A 17,755-nucleotide genomic window follows, 5' to 3' on the forward strand; every position below is an offset into this window, starting at 1 on the left:
TAGCCTAAACAGATTAGTTGATGTGTGGATAGTGAAATTGAAACTTGATACAACTTTGGTATCATACAATGTATTTTCATTTGTTTGCAAATGTCTCAGTCGGTATTCAAGTACTAGATCTTATATAATACTTAGAATTTTGGTTTGTCTGGTTTTGCAGCACTTTATTGAAGGACATGCAAAAAAATCCCATAATATATCATCTGCTTTTTACACTTGAAGATGCAAATTCTCAATTACTAAAGTTGAATTTCGTAAAAAAATATATTATTTTCAAAACTAATTAGGATTAACTTTCTAACACACAGATGGATGTAACTGCTGGAATTGAAGAAGAGGTATGGTTTATTTTATGATTGTTAATTTTAAAAAATTGGTTTACAGACATTTATAAATTGCTTAACGGCATAACATATTTTCGGCATTCTGGTATCAGAGCCTCGTGCTCGTTTTTTAGAAAGTGGGATTAGTAACCAAAAAATTAGATGAGTCTTAAAATAAATCTTAAAGAAACTGATTGTGAAACATCAAACAATCAAGAAATAACCAAAGTAATAAATTTTAGAGAAAATGAAAACGGTTTTGCTTCAGATTATATGATTAATTTTATTCAACTAGAAAAAATTAACAAGCTTAAATTCAAGCTTGACACAAAAACGGTTTTTAATCAACCTAATCACTTACAGAGTTTAGTCTTAAGAGCTTTCTCTAGAAAAAATAAGATTTTATAACTGCTTCAATACTGAAGAACTTTCAGTAGATATAAAAGATACATCAGGATAAGTGTATCTACCTTTTCTAACTAAAGGAGAAATAGCAAAAAGACTTTTGACTATGAAACCTGAGTTGAGAAGAACCATGAATATGGTGCATATAGGAGCAGTAAAAATTCTTCTAAAAGCACAATTTAGATATGGAATTAATTTTCATATAAAAATGGCTTTAGTTGACAATAGAATTGTTAACAGACAAGATGCTCTTTTAGGAGCAGTACAAGGAAATTTAGCATATGGAAAATTTATGTTTACCATATATCCTAAATTTGCCTTACATCGAGATTCAAAAGATTTCGATAAAACATTAAGTTTCATACATCAGTGTGAAAGAACCGACCTTATGGAACCGGGTAATAAAGTATTTACGATTAATTATTTAATCTCGTATGCTTTAACAAATAGTACTCATTCAATTGAGTATAAAGAGAAAGAGAATATAACAATCGAAGATATATTCTCAGAAATTGGAACTGTCGAAGGAAGTAAATTTTCTGAACCTTCACAATTACAAGAAGATTGGGCAATTAATATTGCTCGTAATAAACAACCTCTAGTGTCCCGACCTAGACACAGTTTTACTGGAAACTCTTTGAGAATAGGAGAACCCAGTTTTACTGAATCACAATTAATAAGATCTATGTCTGAAAAAGTTGACAGATATAGTGAAATTCTTAAGGAAATAGCTGGGAAATGACATCGTCACAGCCAATCCTTAAAAATTTAGAGCTTCTAAATGAAGAAATCGTTTCAGAAGAAGCTTCAATACAAATTCTTCTCATAAGAATAGAGCAAGTTAGAGTAGATATTATGACGAGTCATAAAACAAAAACTCTAAAAATAAAAGCTTTAAAAGAAGAAATTTTGGCTATTAGAAAGAAGATCAATAATCTCAAGGCTAGAAAAGCAACAATTTCTATAGCATGAGTCTAATAAAAATGAAGGTCTAGAAGCCATAGCAGCAAAAATTATCAAAGATGTCTTAGACAAAATTGATAAAATTAAAGAGGAAAAAACGCCAAAACCTGAAAAACATACAGAAAATACTTCTGAAGAGAAAAAGAGATTTCAAAAATACTCTTTTCCCAACTTTAATGTTGGAAATCCGTCATTAGGAAGTTCTAAAAGTCCAAATGCTTTGGAATGGCCTTTCGGATCTACCTCAAATGACTAATAAAAGTCAGATGAGAACCCCTATTCGGAAAATAAATCATAAATTAGAATGAATTATTCTAATCTTCAAAATATTTTTCAAAAAATAAATGAGCTTCAAAATGACTTAAGCATCCATCCATGTGATAAGCTTAAAAAACTAGATCTTTTGATGCAACAAAAACGAAATTTCGAAAAGAAATACAAGATCTTCAAAATAATAAAACTGTTTTGTCTTGTAAATAAATGAGTTCTATCACACAAAGATTAGAACAAATTTTTGACGAACAACTGGAAAATTATTCAGCCGAACAAATACAAGAACTCGTTCAACTCATGACCTTAAGCGGTCAAGAGTGCGAAAAGAAATTTTCTGAAAATAAAGAATTAAAAGAAAAATATTTTCCAGAAAATAAACAAAAAATCTTTGCTTTAAAAGAACCCGAAACTGAAGAAGAAGATTCTTCAGAAGAAGAAGTTCCAAAATATAGAATGAATCAATCCAGCGCTGCTAGTAGTAGTAACCGCAAGCCATCCTACAGGAAAGAGAATACAAAATATGAATTCTCTATGCCCTATCATAAGGGTATACCTAATTCCGATAAAAATAATGGTAGTTCAACTGAAATTGGTACCATAAAAATTGATTGTATTTTTGATTTTAATCAAAGAAAAGAAACAATCGACAAATGGAACACTGAAATTAGTCTGATTATCCAGTCTAATCTAGAAGAATTTTCCAATGCCAAGGCCTTATTGTTATTAATGGAACATAAGTTCGCAGGAATAGTCCAAGATTTTATTAAAGGAACAACTTGGAATGAAGATTTACATGGGGATGATCTCTTTGATCAAATTATTAATGCCATATAAATGATGTTCTTAGGTCTTGATTTCCTTACAAATAAAGATCATGAGAACCAAAAATTGCTTGAAAAGGCAAGACAAATATTAACCCAATCACAACTTTGTGATATATGTCTTTTAGATGACTTTACTTGTCTTTTTGAACAAAACTTATATAAGCTAAGCACATGTGAATATCATTCTTGGATAGAAGTTTACCTAATGAAAATTCCTATTGTTGGCGAAAAAGCCAAAGAACGATGGAATAAAGAAAAGAACGACTTAACAAAGCACTCCCTAGGTTTTGCTACAAGAATTGTTAAAGAAGAAATTGTTGTTTACTGCGACTTTTCCAACAAGCAAAAACAGTTAAAAAGATTTAACAAAAATTTTTGCCATAAAATTACTGATACTCCTCAATTATCTTTTGGTTGTGAGGAGGAGAAAAACAAATATTTCAAAAAGAAATATAAAAGAAAATACAAAACTAAAAGAAGGTTTTGGAAACCCAAGAAAAGAAAATTCATCCCTGGAAAATACTTTTCAAAAGAAAAACCTAAGGTTTGTCCCCAAGGAAAAAAGAAATGTCGTTGCTGGATCTGCTCGGAAGAGGGACATTATGCCAACGAATGTCCTAATAGACAAAAGTTTCCAGAAAAGGTAAAATTCATTTCTGAAGTAGAAATTGAAGTATATTATCCTTCGGAAAATATTTTTGATGACTATATGCAAGTATATTCGTTTGAAATAACGTATGATTCATCTTCAGACAGTAGCAACAGCTCAAACATTCAGAGATGAATAAAAATAAAACTTTTAAAAGGGGGGAAGAAGACAAAAACCCAGAAAATAAAAATTTTATAACAAAAAATTTTGGGTGGTTTTCTAGATATTCTTTCGACATTGAGCATCTCGAGGGAACCAAGAACGTGCTGGCTGACTGCCTGACACGAGACTTTCAATAAACGTGAAAACTATTCACACCTTTTTTCACCTATTTAAGGAGCTAAAAACCCCTTAAATTGGTATAAACAATTCTTTTCCACAAACAGAAAAATCTCATGGAAGAACTAAAGGCATTGCGCCTCAAAGAAAAAATTCTTCTTATAGAATTAAAATCTATTCAAGAAAAAATAACACTCTATGACGAAAGTCTAGAAACAACTGCTAGTTCAGAGCAGGAATCCGAAAGGAGACCATCTGAATCTATTCCCTTTCAAACGGAAAAGGGTAAAGAAAAAACAAGTCCGTTTACTCCTGTTGCTTTGGAAAAAAGCAAAAGAAAAGTTAATGAAGAACTAAGATCTTCATCTAATCCAGAAGCAAACGACTCTGGTAAAGACAAATCAAATCCGTTAATGGCTGACAGTTTGCCAAAAACTGAAGAGGTCTCACTTAGACCAAGTTACTCTCAAATACCAAGAGACCAGAAAATCCCAAAACAAGGTTTTATGTCATTTTTGACGGTGAGCATAGGGGGGTATATGAAGACTAGTCAACAGTCAAAAGCTACGTAGATGGAAGCAGCCATCCATTCAAAAAGTTTGGGACGTTAGCACAAGCCCAACAAGAAGCCGCCCGCTATTCAACAAATTTTGGAAAGAGGGAAATACCTTTGAAGGTAACAATTTTTCCTGAACCCTTAAAACCAGGAAAACAAGAAAGAACCGTTGAGTTCAGAAAAGCTTCCCCATTTCTCTCAAAATTAAAAATTTCTGAAGAGAAAGAAGAAGAAGAATCTCAAGACATTGTATCTCTTGATGAATTTAGATCATTATGGTCTAAAGCGCGGTCTCTAAGTCAAAATGACTTTGAATCCGAGCACATTTACACAGAAAATAAGGCTACTAAAAGTTTAATTGTCTTTTGTCCCAGCACAGGCCCAGAACTTATCTCCTCAGCATTTTCTGCTGGGTTAGCTAAGTATATTTACCCTTCCTGTAATTTACAAGAAATTAGTTTAATGACCGAAGGAATAAAGAAAGCCATCAAAAACTTTCGCAAAAATGTTGCAGCAGCAAAAGATACTAATATCTTCATCAAGTGTACTTCTACACTCCCAGATTGGCATCAAGGAAAAACTTTCCAAAGTTACCATCATATGGAAATCGATCTTGCTAAAACAAGATCCGTAAATCCATCCAAAGTCATGGAAGAAAAATATGAAGACCCGAGCAATTGGGTTGAAATAAGAGTCAAGAGTTTTCTAAAAATACTTGAAAACTTGCAAAAAATAAAAGCTGGAAGCTTTAATAAAGTAACTATTACAGTCACCACTGTGTAATTACCAGCTTTTGTAGTCTTCCACTACCAAAGCACTTGAAAGAACCTTTTAAATTTTTCAAGTAATAAATACTTTTGAAGTAAATTAACAATCATAAAATAAACCATACATCTTCTTCTTATCCAGCTAATTGAACCTTTTAAATTTTTCCAGTGACCAACCCAAACAATTTGTTCCCTACGGCCTCCTGCCTCAACGGTACTCTTATGGCTCCAGGGCTCCAGGTTTTGCAAAATTCTTAAAGATGAACTTGATGGATAATAAGAATTGATATATTTATTTCACAACTGTTCTTCCCGAGGGAAGAACTTTTTGGTACTTACATAATACTCTCCTAGAAAGGAGATTACTCACTACTATACATGATTACAAGTAGAGAAAAGAAAGATAGGTAAGAGTGCGACTAAGAATGAGATGCCTAAACTTAAGAATCATTCTCCTTTATATAGGAGGAGAAGATTTATACAATGGACTAAAATGCCCTTCTAATTTCGTCATGCATGACGTTTTTAATCGACATACCCATGTGTTGGGTCCAGTTCCCTGGTGTCTTCATCCGAGTAATAGCTGTAAAGTTGAGAGCTATTATCTTCTTTTGTACTGTCTGGACAGTATTCGCAATTATGATTTTCATAAGTGCGCTGAAGCTCCTGACATAGTCTTTCTTTTGTGACTGGCACTGCTTCTACTTTATTAAAGATGATTCTTTGCTCCATCTTTTCTAAAGCTTCTTTCTCGTGCTTTGGTAGTGGAAGACTATAAAAGCTGGTAATTACACAGTGGTGACTGTAATAGTTTACTTTATTAAAGCTTCCAGCTTTTATTTTTTGCAAGTTTTCAAGTATTTTTAGAAAACTCTTGACTCTTATTTCAACCCAATTGCTTGGATCTTCATATTTTTCTTCCATGACTTTGGATGGATTTACGGTTCTTGTTTTAGCAAGACCGATTTCCAGATGATGGTAACTTTGGAAAGTCTTTCCTTGATACCAATATGGGAGTGTAGAGGTACACTTGATGAAGATGTTAGCATCTTTTGCTGCTGCAATCTTTTTTCGAAAGTTTTTGATAGCTTTCTTCATTCATTCGGCCATTAAATTAATTTCTTGTAAATTACAGGAAGGGTAAATATACTTAGCTAACCCAGCAGAAAATGCTGAGGAGATAAGTTATGGGCTTGCGCCTGGACAAAAGACAATTAACCTTTTAGTAGCTTTATCTTCTGTGTAAATGTGCTCGGTTTCAAATTTATCTTGACTTAAGGACCGTGCTTTAGACCATAATGATCTAAATTCATCAAGAGATACAATCTCTAAGGATTCTTCTTCTTCCTTTTTCTCAGAATTTTTTTTTTTGAAAGAAATGGTGAAGCTTTTCTGAACTCAACGGTTCTTTCTTGTTTTCTGGTTTTAAAGGTTCAGGAAAAATTGTTACCTTCAAAGGTATTTCCCTCTTTCCAAAATTTGCTGAATAGCGGGTGGCTTCTTATTGGGCTTGTGCTAACGTCCCAAACTTTTTGAATGGATGGCTGCTTCCATCTACGTAGCTTTTGACTGTTGACTAGTCTTCGTATATCCCCATATGCTCACCATAAAAAATGACATAAAACCTTGTTTTGGGATTTTCTGGTCTCTGGGTAATTTGAGAGTAACTTGGTCTAAGTGAGACCTCTTCAGTTTTTGGCAAACTGTCAGCCATCAACGGATTTGATTTGTCTTTACCAGAGCCGTTTGCTTCTGGACTAGATGAAGATCTTAGTTCTTCATTAACTTTTCTTTTGCTTTTTTTCCAAAGCAACAGGAGTAAACGGACTTGTTTTTTCTTTACCCTTTTCCGTTTGAAAGGGAATAGATTCAGATTGTCTCCTTTCGGATTCCTGCTCTGTATTAGCAGTTGTTTCTAGACTTTCGTCATAGAGTGCTATTTTTTCTTGAATAGACTTTAATTCTATAAGAAGAATTTTTTCTTTGAGACGTAATGCCTTTAGTTCTTCAATGAGTTTTTTTTTCTTTTTATGGAAAAGAATTGTTTATACCAATTTGAGGGGTTTTTAGCTCCTTAACTAGGAGAAAAAAGGTGTGAATAGTTTTCACGATTATTGAAAGTTTCATGTCAGGCAGTCAGCCAGCACGTTCTTGGTTCCCTCGAGATGCTCAATGTCGAAGGAATATCTAGAAAACCACATTTGCCATCTGACTAGACGGCCTTGCTTATTATCTCCAGAAATTTTTGTTTTAAGGAAATAAGTGAAGTTTTTATTGTCTGTCCTTACCAAGAATTTTACCGGGGTTAGATAGATAGAAAATTTTGAAATAGTGTTTTTTACCGCTAGTAATTCTTTTTCATTACTATGGTAATTTTGTTCTGCTTGTTTAAAGCTTCCCGAAGTGTATTTACATATTTCTTCTCTTTCGGCAGTTTTAGCTTTCAACACCCCTCCCCAATAATCTTGAGAAGCGTCTGTTTCTATGATTAAAAAATCATTTTCTTTTGGTAGATAAAGTTTTGGAAAACTGGTTAAGTTTTTCTTTATCTTTTTAATATAATCTGTATCGGATTGTTTCCATCCCCATACATAATCATTTTTTAATTTTACCTGCAGTGGTTTTCTAAGCTCTGCAAGTTTAGGAATATAACTTTCAGCATAAGTTAAAATTCTCAAAAATCGTTGAAGATGTTTTTTGTCTTCTAAAACATCTGGAAACTTGTGTAAATTTTCTAAGATATGTTTTTGCGGACAATGAGTCCCTTGGTCTATTTCAAGACCTAAATATTTTACTTTTGTTTTGAAAAGATTGGCTTTCTTTTTTGATAAGATAATTCCATATTTTTCTATAGTCTTTAAGACTGATAAAACATGAAAATAGTGCTTATCTTCTGAGTTAGAGAAAACTATGATATCGTCAACGTAGACGGTACAATAATTTTCTAAACCTCTTAAAGCATTTTGCATATGTCTTTGACATATGCTTGGTGCTTGTTTTAGTCCAAAAGGAACTACCTTCCATTGGTAATGACTATCAGGACACGTAAATGCTGTCAACAACTGAGACTCTTCATCTAACAGTACCTGCCAGAAACCGCTTTTACAATCGAAAGTAGAAAAATAAGTTTTTCCCCTTAAAAGTGTTATTAAGTCCTGCATGCAAGGCAGATTATGGCTATCGCCTTTGGTAGCTGCATTAATTGCTTTATAGTTAACTACCATTCTCTTTTTTCCTCTTCTTTTCTCAGCCTCATTTTCCACTAAAATGCTGGAGACATGTGAGGTGATTTACTTGGGACAATAAGTTTTAAGTCAAGTAACTCTTTTATCTGTCTGCTAAATTCTTTTCTGTCCTGTGGGTTGTACTTCATAGGTTTTACCCTGATTACAGTCTTAGGATCAATAAGTTCTACAGATGCTTTCATCCATTTCTTGGATTTTCCGGATCAATAGGATTTTCTGAGCATACTTTTTCAAGTAATTCTCTTATTTTTTGGTATTTTTGTATTTCAAGAAAATACCTTTCGAGGAAATATGCCTCCTCTGGTTTTATAACTTCTTTACTTATATTAGAACCTGGGATTTGTTTTGTTTTTGAATCCTTTTTCATTGATTCTATAAATCCTAGTTTTCCAACTTGAAAAGCCTTTGTTATCTTTTTTATCAAAATCATTTCTTGATTAAGGTGAAAAGATATTCTATCTAACCATTGGGTGAAAGGCCCATATAGTTGACAGAAATTGTTTCCAATGAGTAAATCTATTCATGTTTCTTGTTGATAAATTGTAGGAATGGGGAATGGTTCTCCTGAGAAATACACTATGAGGTTTCTACAAACCTTATTTATTTTAATTGTATCTTGATTTGCAATTGTTACGCTGATGTCTTTGGGAGTATTTTCCCATAGCTATTCAGGTATAAAATGTTTGCTTGCTATACAGACACTTGACCCTGTATCTACATAACAGTGTAGAGTTATTATTTTATATCCTTTTAGGAAAATTTTTCCTTTGATATAAATGGAATTTGGATTAGTTACATTTGAATAAACTAATTCATTTTTCTTTTGAAGATTTTTGCAAAAAGGTATATAGTTTGGGTCTTCATCTTCATCCCCCCATTTAAAAGTTTTTATTTTATTCATCTTTGTCTATTATTGCTATTATCTGAAGATGAATCATACCTTATATTTTTTGAAATATTTTTTGTTTTTATGTTTATCAAAAGATAATTGAATTGTTCAATGAGTTTATTGCAACAACTTTTAAGTTTATTGCAACATCTTTTGTTAAATTTCTTTAACTGTTTTTGCTTGTAGGAAATGACAATTTCTTCTTTAACAATTCTTGTAGCAAATCCTAGAGAGTGCTTTGTTAAATCGTTCTTTTCTTTATTCCATCGTTCTTTGGCTTTTTCGCCAACAATAGGAATTTTTATTAGGTAATCTTCTATCCAAGAATGATATTCACCTGTGCTTAGCTTATACAAGTTTTGTTCAAAAAGATAAGTAAAATCATCTAAAAGACGTATATCACAAAGTTGTGATTGGGTTAATGTTTGTCTTGCTTTTTCAAGCAATTTTTGGTTCTCATGATCTTTATCAAGACCTAAGAACATAATATACATGGCATTAATAATTTGATCAAAAAGATCTTCCCCATGTAATTCTTCCTTCCAAGTTGTACTTTTAATAAAATCTTGGACTATTCCTGCTGACATGTGTTCTATTAATAACAATAAGGCCTTAGCATTGGAAAATTCTTCTGAATTAGACTAGATAATCAGACTAATTTCAGTATTCCAATTGTCGATTATTTCTTTTCTTTGATTAAAGTCAAAGATACAATCAATGTTTATGGTACCTACTTCTTTATTTAGAAGCTCTAAATTTTTAAGGATTGGCTGCGATGATGTCATTTCCCAGCTATTTCCTCAAGAATTTTACCATATCTGTCAACCTTTTCAGACATAGATCTTATTAATTGTGATTCAATAAAACTGGGTTCTCCTATTCGTAAAGAGTTTCTAGTAAAACTGTGTCTAGGTCGGGACACTAGAGGTTGTTTATTACGAGCAATATTAATTGCCCAATCTTCTTGTAACTGTGAAGGTTCAAAAAATTTACTTCCTTCGACAGTTCCAATTTCTGAGAATATGTCTTCGATTGATATATTCTATTTTTCTTTATACTCAATTGAATGAGTACTATTTGAGCATACGAGATTAAATAATAAATCGTAAATACTTTATTACCCGGTTCCATAAGGTCGGTTCTTTCACATTGATGTATGAAACTTAATGTCTTATCGAAATCTTTTGAATCTCGATGTAAGGCAAATTTAGGATATATGGTAAACATAAATTTTCCATGTGCTAAATTTCCTTGTACTGCTCCTAAAAGAGCATCTTGTCTGTTAACAATTCTATTGTCAACAAGAGCCATTTTTATAGGAAAATTAATTCCATCTCTAAATTGTGCCTTTAGAAGAATTTTTACTACTCCTATATACACCATATTCATAGTTCTTCTTAACTCAGGTTTCATAGTCAAAAGTCTTTTTGCTATTTCTCCTTTAGTTAGAAGAGGTAGATACACTTCTCCTGAGGTATCTTTTATATCTACTGAAAGTTATTCAGTATTGAAGCAGTAGAAAATCTTATTTTTTCTAGAGAAAGCTCTTGAGACTAAACTCTGTAAGTGATTAGGTTGATTAAAAACCGTTTTTGTGTCAAGATTGAATTTAAGGTTGTTAATTTTTTCTAGTTGATTAAAATTAATCATGTAGTCTGAAGCAAAACCGTTTTCGTTTTCTCTAAAGTTTATTACTTCAGTTATTTCTTGATTGTTTGATGTTTCACAATCAGTTTCTTTATGATCTATTTTAAGACTCATCTAATTTTTTGGGTTACTAATCCCATTTTTAAAAAACGAGTATGAGACTCTGATACCAGAATGCGGAAAATTAGATATAATACTTAGAATTTTGGTTTGTCTGGTTTTGCAGCACTTTATTGAAGGACATGCAAAAAAATCCCATAATATATTATCTGCTTTTTACACTTGAAGATGCAAATTCTTAATTACTAAAGTTTAATTTCGTAAAAAAATATATTATTTTCAAAACTAATTAGGATTCTAACACGCAGATGGATGTAACTGCTGGAATTGAAGCAGATTATCACCACAAAACAGTTGGGTAGGTCTCTGCATCTAATATTTTTATTTTAAAAAAGTAACAATGGTGGTGACTTTCGCATAATCTAATTGGTCAACGGTTGTGCTAGATTTAATACTGGAAAGGTCTTCGTTTTCAGCAAAGCATGATATGGACTTTGGAGGGATTTTCTCGAGTAAGATTTATGTATTTTTTACAGCCTCGAATGCTTTAGCAATTATTGTTATCATATGTATTGGAATTTGATTTGAGTCACTTTTCTTTCAATTTACTGATTTTGGTGTTGAAGGGATTATGCCTTTTGAACTCATGCCAGCTAATGTGCGGTCTAAGTATTGAAATAAACCGAGTTCAAAGTCAAATCGTGCTAAAATGAAAGAAACCAAAAACTGCTATGAAAGCAGAAGAGAGTCAAGGTATATAATAATATTTTGACTTTTAAGGTCAAGCCTTATACTTTATATATGGGAGAATTCCCAAAATAGTAGAAGAGAGAGATTATCAAAATAGTCCAAAACTTTTTGCATTCCCAAAATAGTCCTCCGAAATCTATCTCTCACGTGAGATTGGAATTCGTGACGTGAGATTTGGTTGTCCTATCACAGTTTGACACGTGTAAAGGTAACGTGAAACTTTCAACGAAATCTGTCTTCGCCGAGAGTTTTCAACCCAAAATCATTTTCTCATAAATTCATCTCCTCCGATGCATTTCAGGTGAATTTCGTCTTTTTTTGCATAAAAGAAGAGTTGTTAGAAAAAGATAGATTTTGTTATAAATTATTTAAATTCAATGGTTTTTAGATGAAAGTTATCTTTTTTTGCCTAAAAATAATAGTTGTCAACTTTTTTGAAAATCATATCCACCACCATTCACCACCACCACCCACCGTCATCATCAACCACCACCACCCCCATCATCAACCACCACTGCCTACCGCTATCATCCACCACCACCACCCACCGCCATCATCAACCACCACCGCCATCATCCACCACCACCACCCACCGCCATCATCAACCACAACCGCCATCATCCACCACCACCACTCACCACATTCTTAACACTTGCCATATTTTTAAAACTATTATGAAAATCATCTAACAAGATTAAATTCATTGAAAAAGTATCATTTTTTTGCAACTTTTTTGAAATTTCTCGTTGGAGACGAAATTCACCTAAAATGCATCAAAGGAGATGAATTTATGAGAAAATGATTTTGGGTTGAAAACTCTCGGCGAAGACAGATTTCGTTGAAAGTTTCACGTTACCTTTACACATGTCAAACTGTGATAGGACAACCAAATCTCACGTCACGAATCCAAATCTCACGTGAGAGATAGATTTCGGAGGACTATTTTGGGAATGCAAAACGTTTTGAACTACTTTGAGAATCTCTCTCTGCTATGGGACTATTTTGGGAATTCTCCCTTTATATATTCAAAATTCTTCTAGATTGTTCAAAAAGTGTAACTTCAAGAGTTTGCTTCTTGTAGTATTTGTTAGAAAACTTGATGATTATAACTATCTTTTGAAAAAAAATAAATGTTTAATCAGATTCTTGAAGCTTACTCCAAAAGTTAAACTGAAGCTCTATTTTCTTGAAAATTAAAATATTTAATCAGTTTTTTTTTGAGTTAATTGTCATTTTAGTACCTGTGGTTTGTCCAATTATGCAACTTTGGTACCGATTTTAAATTTATTGCAAATGGCTACTCACTTTTCTCAAACTTGCCATTTTAGTACTTTTTTCTAACCCCGTATAACTTTGTCCGTTAAATCAAGGGTAATTTAGTAACTTCACTATTTTATTTATATTTTCCTTTGAGTTAAGTGTCATTTTAATACATGTGGTTTGTTCAATTACGCAATATTAGTACCATTTTTAAATTTATTGCAACTGGCTACCTCAGTTTTTTAAATCTTGCAACTTTAATACTTTTTCTTAACCCCATCTATTTTAGTTCGTTAAGTAAGGGGTAATTTAGTAACTTCATTATTTTCTTACTTTTTTATTTTCTTTTAATCAAATCATTCTTCTCCTATCTCTTTCTATTTCTATATTCTCTCACTCTCTATACACCTATACACCATCATCATCATGAGTCACACACACCACCAATCCATCTTCTTTGTATGTCTCTATCCACAACAATAATTCAAACAACCATCACAATAATTTTGGTTTCATGTATGATATAAAATGATTTGCTCGTATATAGGGCATGACCCCGAAAGATCAGTGACCATTGTAATATATCTACCACCTCCGGTGAACCACCACTGCAAAACGCTAGCAGCAACAACCACCATTTAAACACCATAACCCCGCCTCCACCACAAAACGACTGCAACTAGAGGTGCACAAATCGGTTTTTTTTTTTAAAACCGGTTCGGTTAATAACCGGACCGGTTTTTCTTGGCCTGGAAAAAAACCGGTTTTTAAATAACCGGACGGTTTATTAACCGGTTTTTTTGGTGCAAAACTCGGACCGGTCTAACCGGTTAGGACCGGTTTAGAAACCGGTTAGAACCGGTTAATAACCGGTTAACCGGTTTTTTTTTTAAAATAACCGGTTAATAACCGGTTTTTTTCATAATAACCGGTTTTAAAATTAACCGGTTTTTTCCATAACCGGTTCAGTAACCGGTTTTTTCTCTAGAACTTGTAACCGATATACGAACCGGCGGTTACTAAACCGGTCAAACCGGTTTTTGTAAAAACCGGTTTTCGGTTTAAACCGTTGAACCGGTTCACCAACCGGTTTTTTTGCCCATCTCTAACTGCAACACGCCGCAATAACCACCGTCATTTAACTACCACAACCCCGCCACCACCACAACCATCGCCGGCACCACCACAATCCTCCCATCCTCAAATCCGACATAACCAAACTCGGCCATTACCACATCCCTCCCCTTCCGGCCGTCTTCCACTACAGTTCTTCGTCATGGTGACTTAAATTAAACAAAATAAGGGGCTTTATCAGATTTAGGTCCAAAGCCATTGATTTGGTGGAATTTGGGGTTTTATTGGGTCTTGGAGATTTAACATTAGTCTAAGGGTTTTGAAATTTTTCTCACGGGTAAGTCAAATTATGATCGGGTTACATCGGGTTTCGGTGGATCTAATCCCTTCATCGATGGTCTGTTTAGGGATGTGGGAAGGTGGTGTTGGTGGTGGTGATGTTTAGATTTAGGGTTACAAAAATACAAAAGAGTTAGTTGATTAAAGAATATAAGAAAATAAATAAAAAGGAAATTACCATTTTACCCCTGACTTAACGGACAAATATAGACGGAGTTAGAAAAAAGTACTAAAATTGCAAGTTTTATAAAACTAAGGTAGTCATTTGCAATAAATTCAAAAATGGTACTAAAGTTGCGTAATTGAATAAACCACAGGTACTAAAATGGCAATTAACTCTTTTCCTTTTCTTTTAAAGGTCTTTCCCCTTTTAATTCTTTCAAAACCCTAAATCCCCCTTTACTCCAAATTGAAGATTAAACCAACATAGAACCTTTTACTCCGGATTGAAGATTAAACAAACATTGAAGCTCAATTTGTGATGCCACCATCAACAACTATTAACCACCGTAGGTCATAACCATCACCGGTAGCCACCATCGCCGGCCTCTCTCTCTCTCTCCACACCAGATCTAGCCGACAACCACCACATACTCATTAAAAACTCTAATCTAGTTCCGGAAACGAGATAGGGTGTCGGAATCGACAACTCTTGTGGTCGTTTTCTCGCCGGAAAACCTGCAACTGTGGTGGTGGTGACAGACAAAGAGAAATATGATTGTAGTCCTCCTCTCTCGTCACAGGCTATGGTGGAGGTGGCCGACTGTCCATGGTGGTAACGAGGGTGGAGGTGGCCAGGTGTTCATGGTGGTGATGAAGGCTTGAAGATTGACATGTTCTTTCTATTCTTTTCATGTTTTAAATATTAGTAGATGTTATCCATAAAATTTAAAGAAAAGATGGCATAAAGGATTGAAGTACAAGGGTTAGAAAAAAAAGGTAAGATAATCAAAACAGGAGAACACAGTTTTAAAAGAAACGAAATAAATAAAATAATAAAGTTACCGAATTACCCCTCATTTAACGGACAAAGTTAAACGGAGTTAGAAAAAAGTACTAAAATGACAAGTTTGAGAAATGTGAGGTAGCCATTTGCAATAAATTTAAAATCGGTACCAAAGTTGCGTAATTGGACAAACCACAAGTACTAAAATGACACTTAACTCTTTTTTTTTTTTTACATTTCCTTGTGAGTAAATGGATTAAATTTGATTAGATAATTACGTTATTGCAATAATAATAATAACTTTTCGTTTTAGCTTTTTACTTATGATGGGTATCCTACAAATAGTATATACAACTGGGTTGGTTTCAGAGGCTTAAAAGGAACTTTTTCATAAAAAGAATTTCGAATCAGTTTTTTCTTATGAATATATGAATTATCCCATGTTGGTGAAGCAATTTAAAAAATCTGAACCGATGTAGTGGAGTTAATCAAGTAAGCAATCTAAAAGTTTTTCTACACGAAAACACTGTTTCACAACTACAAAATATTTTTGACTTACCTTGACTTACCCAAACAGTTTATCAAATAAGCTATAAGGAAGTCAAAATAAACAATCCGAAACACACTTGCAGTGTTAATATAATTTTAAGCCATAAATAACAAATACAGAGCTGAAGAAGTAAATGGTATTTTGAAAAACAGAATTAAAATCTGCTATGATCACCCGATTTGGTTTCTGAAGAAACACTAACCGGGCCCCGGACAGATTACTGGTAACCTGGGGGTTAGATCGATGTTTCCCACGAGGGGTTAGACCCTTGGAAGATGGTTCTGATAACCTGCAAAACAGACACCGTGAGCTCGTCACTGAGAAGGGGGGGGGTTCCTCCTTGTGACCACCCTCCGGCGTGAGAATCAGACTAGATTGCTCTTTAAATATAAAAGTATATTAAGAGATTGCTAGAGCAGATATCAGGTATATTATGATGATAATGTGATAAGATATGATAAGATGAGATGGTCATACCATTTGTGGTATTTATAGCCGAAGGTAGGTTTCCAAAGAGGTATGGCCGGCTGCAACAGTGTTCCTGTTCCACCAACAGTAGCCTACGCACGTGCCCTGCTGGTAGTTGGTGGGTAGGTAGCGGCTGATAGCGACCAGGCCTGCTGTATACTATTCCTGTTCCACCAACTGACGGCTACGCACGTGGTATGGCAGTAGTTGGTGAGTAGGCAGCGGCTAATAGTGACATACAGTGCAGGAGCATGCTGCTCGCCATACTGTTGTCAATAAGCTGTCGTATCTTTAGTCAGATCTTTTTCCCATACCTCGTCAGGTACAGTACAGAAGATCTTCCTGTATCGTACGGACTGGCTTATTTGGGCGGGAGTATTCCCCCTCCCGCCCTTGTGCGGGATTGTTCCCGGCTTCGCTCATTCCTTCAGGTGACACTGAGTGATTGAGAGCTAAGTGCCTTGTGCGTGTAGCCTTGCTGCGCGGGTGGCCTTCCCTGATGGCTTGTATCCGAGGCTGCGGGAACAGGCGGAGTCCTTCACCATCGGGAGGCATTTCCTGCGGGACCAGCTTGCGTACTGCGCGTAAGGACGTCACGTCTCTGAGCATGGTTGGTCCTGCGGATCCAGTTGGTTTCTGCGCAGACGTCCCTCTTCTAGGTGAGTATTGCGGGTCCAACTGGGCTTTGCTGGGACCTACCTCTTCAGTTTCATTGGTAACTGATTTTGTTCCCTTTTTCATTATAACCTGCAGGTGCTGCGAATCTACTTTCAAGGTCAAAATGTTGCCGAATGCTTTCAAATTAAGTAAAGGGTAACTTGAGAACAAGGCAGTTGACATCAAAGTTGCTATCCTAGACATTGATCAAATACATCAAATATTGTCTACAAAAAAGTAGTTAGAAATTTGTAACAAATTTTGAATATTTTTTCATCTTTTATCCTTGGTCATGTTTGTTAATATATTTTAAAAATAATTTTCTAGTTCGTATGTCATACGGGCATATAAACTAGTATTCTATATACAGATGGATTCCTAATTCAAAGAATATTATATTTAAAAAAAGTAGCCACAGGATGTCTTGACATAAATATTAATGGACATCCACTCTAGCGGACTAGTATAATAATGAAACTTAAAGACAAAAACCGTAATATGACAATAACATAGAGATCATCCGTGTGCTTAACTCCTAGTTCTAACTACCCATTCTTCAACATTTTTTAACCTTACATCGAGTCAAATATATAAAACTAAGTTTGTTAATTGAATTCAACATATAAGTTAACTGACACCAATTATAAAAGAGTAATTAGTTGTTTATATTGTTACCAAATCACTACGTTTTACTCATTCACAAATGAATATTAAATGGGTTGGACTTCAACACAAAACAACTTTAAACGGATATGCCACTATGACACGGATAAATATACAAGTCATGTTTCAACTGAACAATCCAACCACTCAACCGACACGATCGACACC

General features: G+C 34.1%; 1 protein-coding gene across 1 annotated transcript; it reads left to right on the forward strand.

Moving 5' to 3' along the window:
* Positions 1 to 936: 936 nt before the first annotated feature.
* Positions 937 to 1,470, forward strand: LOC143529884 (uncharacterized). Its single transcript, XM_077025568.1, has one exon. The coding sequence runs from the start codon at positions 937 to 939 to the stop codon at positions 1,468 to 1,470; it is 534 nt and encodes a 177-aa protein (XP_076881683.1).
* The last annotated feature ends 16,285 nt before the right edge of the window (positions 1,471 to 17,755 follow it).

Source organism: Bidens hawaiensis, unplaced genomic scaffold (assembly GCF_021521415.1).
Source record: "Bidens hawaiensis isolate Kalapana, Puna unplaced genomic scaffold, B.hawaiensis_p1.1 tig00008762_1, whole genome shotgun sequence".
Classification (NCBI taxonomy): domain Eukaryota; kingdom Viridiplantae; phylum Streptophyta; class Magnoliopsida; order Asterales; family Asteraceae; genus Bidens; species Bidens hawaiensis.

Coding starts and splice junctions, on each gene's coding strand:
- LOC143529884 (XM_077025568.1), top strand. CDS start 937: ATGGCTTTAGTTGACAATAGAATTGTTAACAGACAAGATGCTCTTTTA.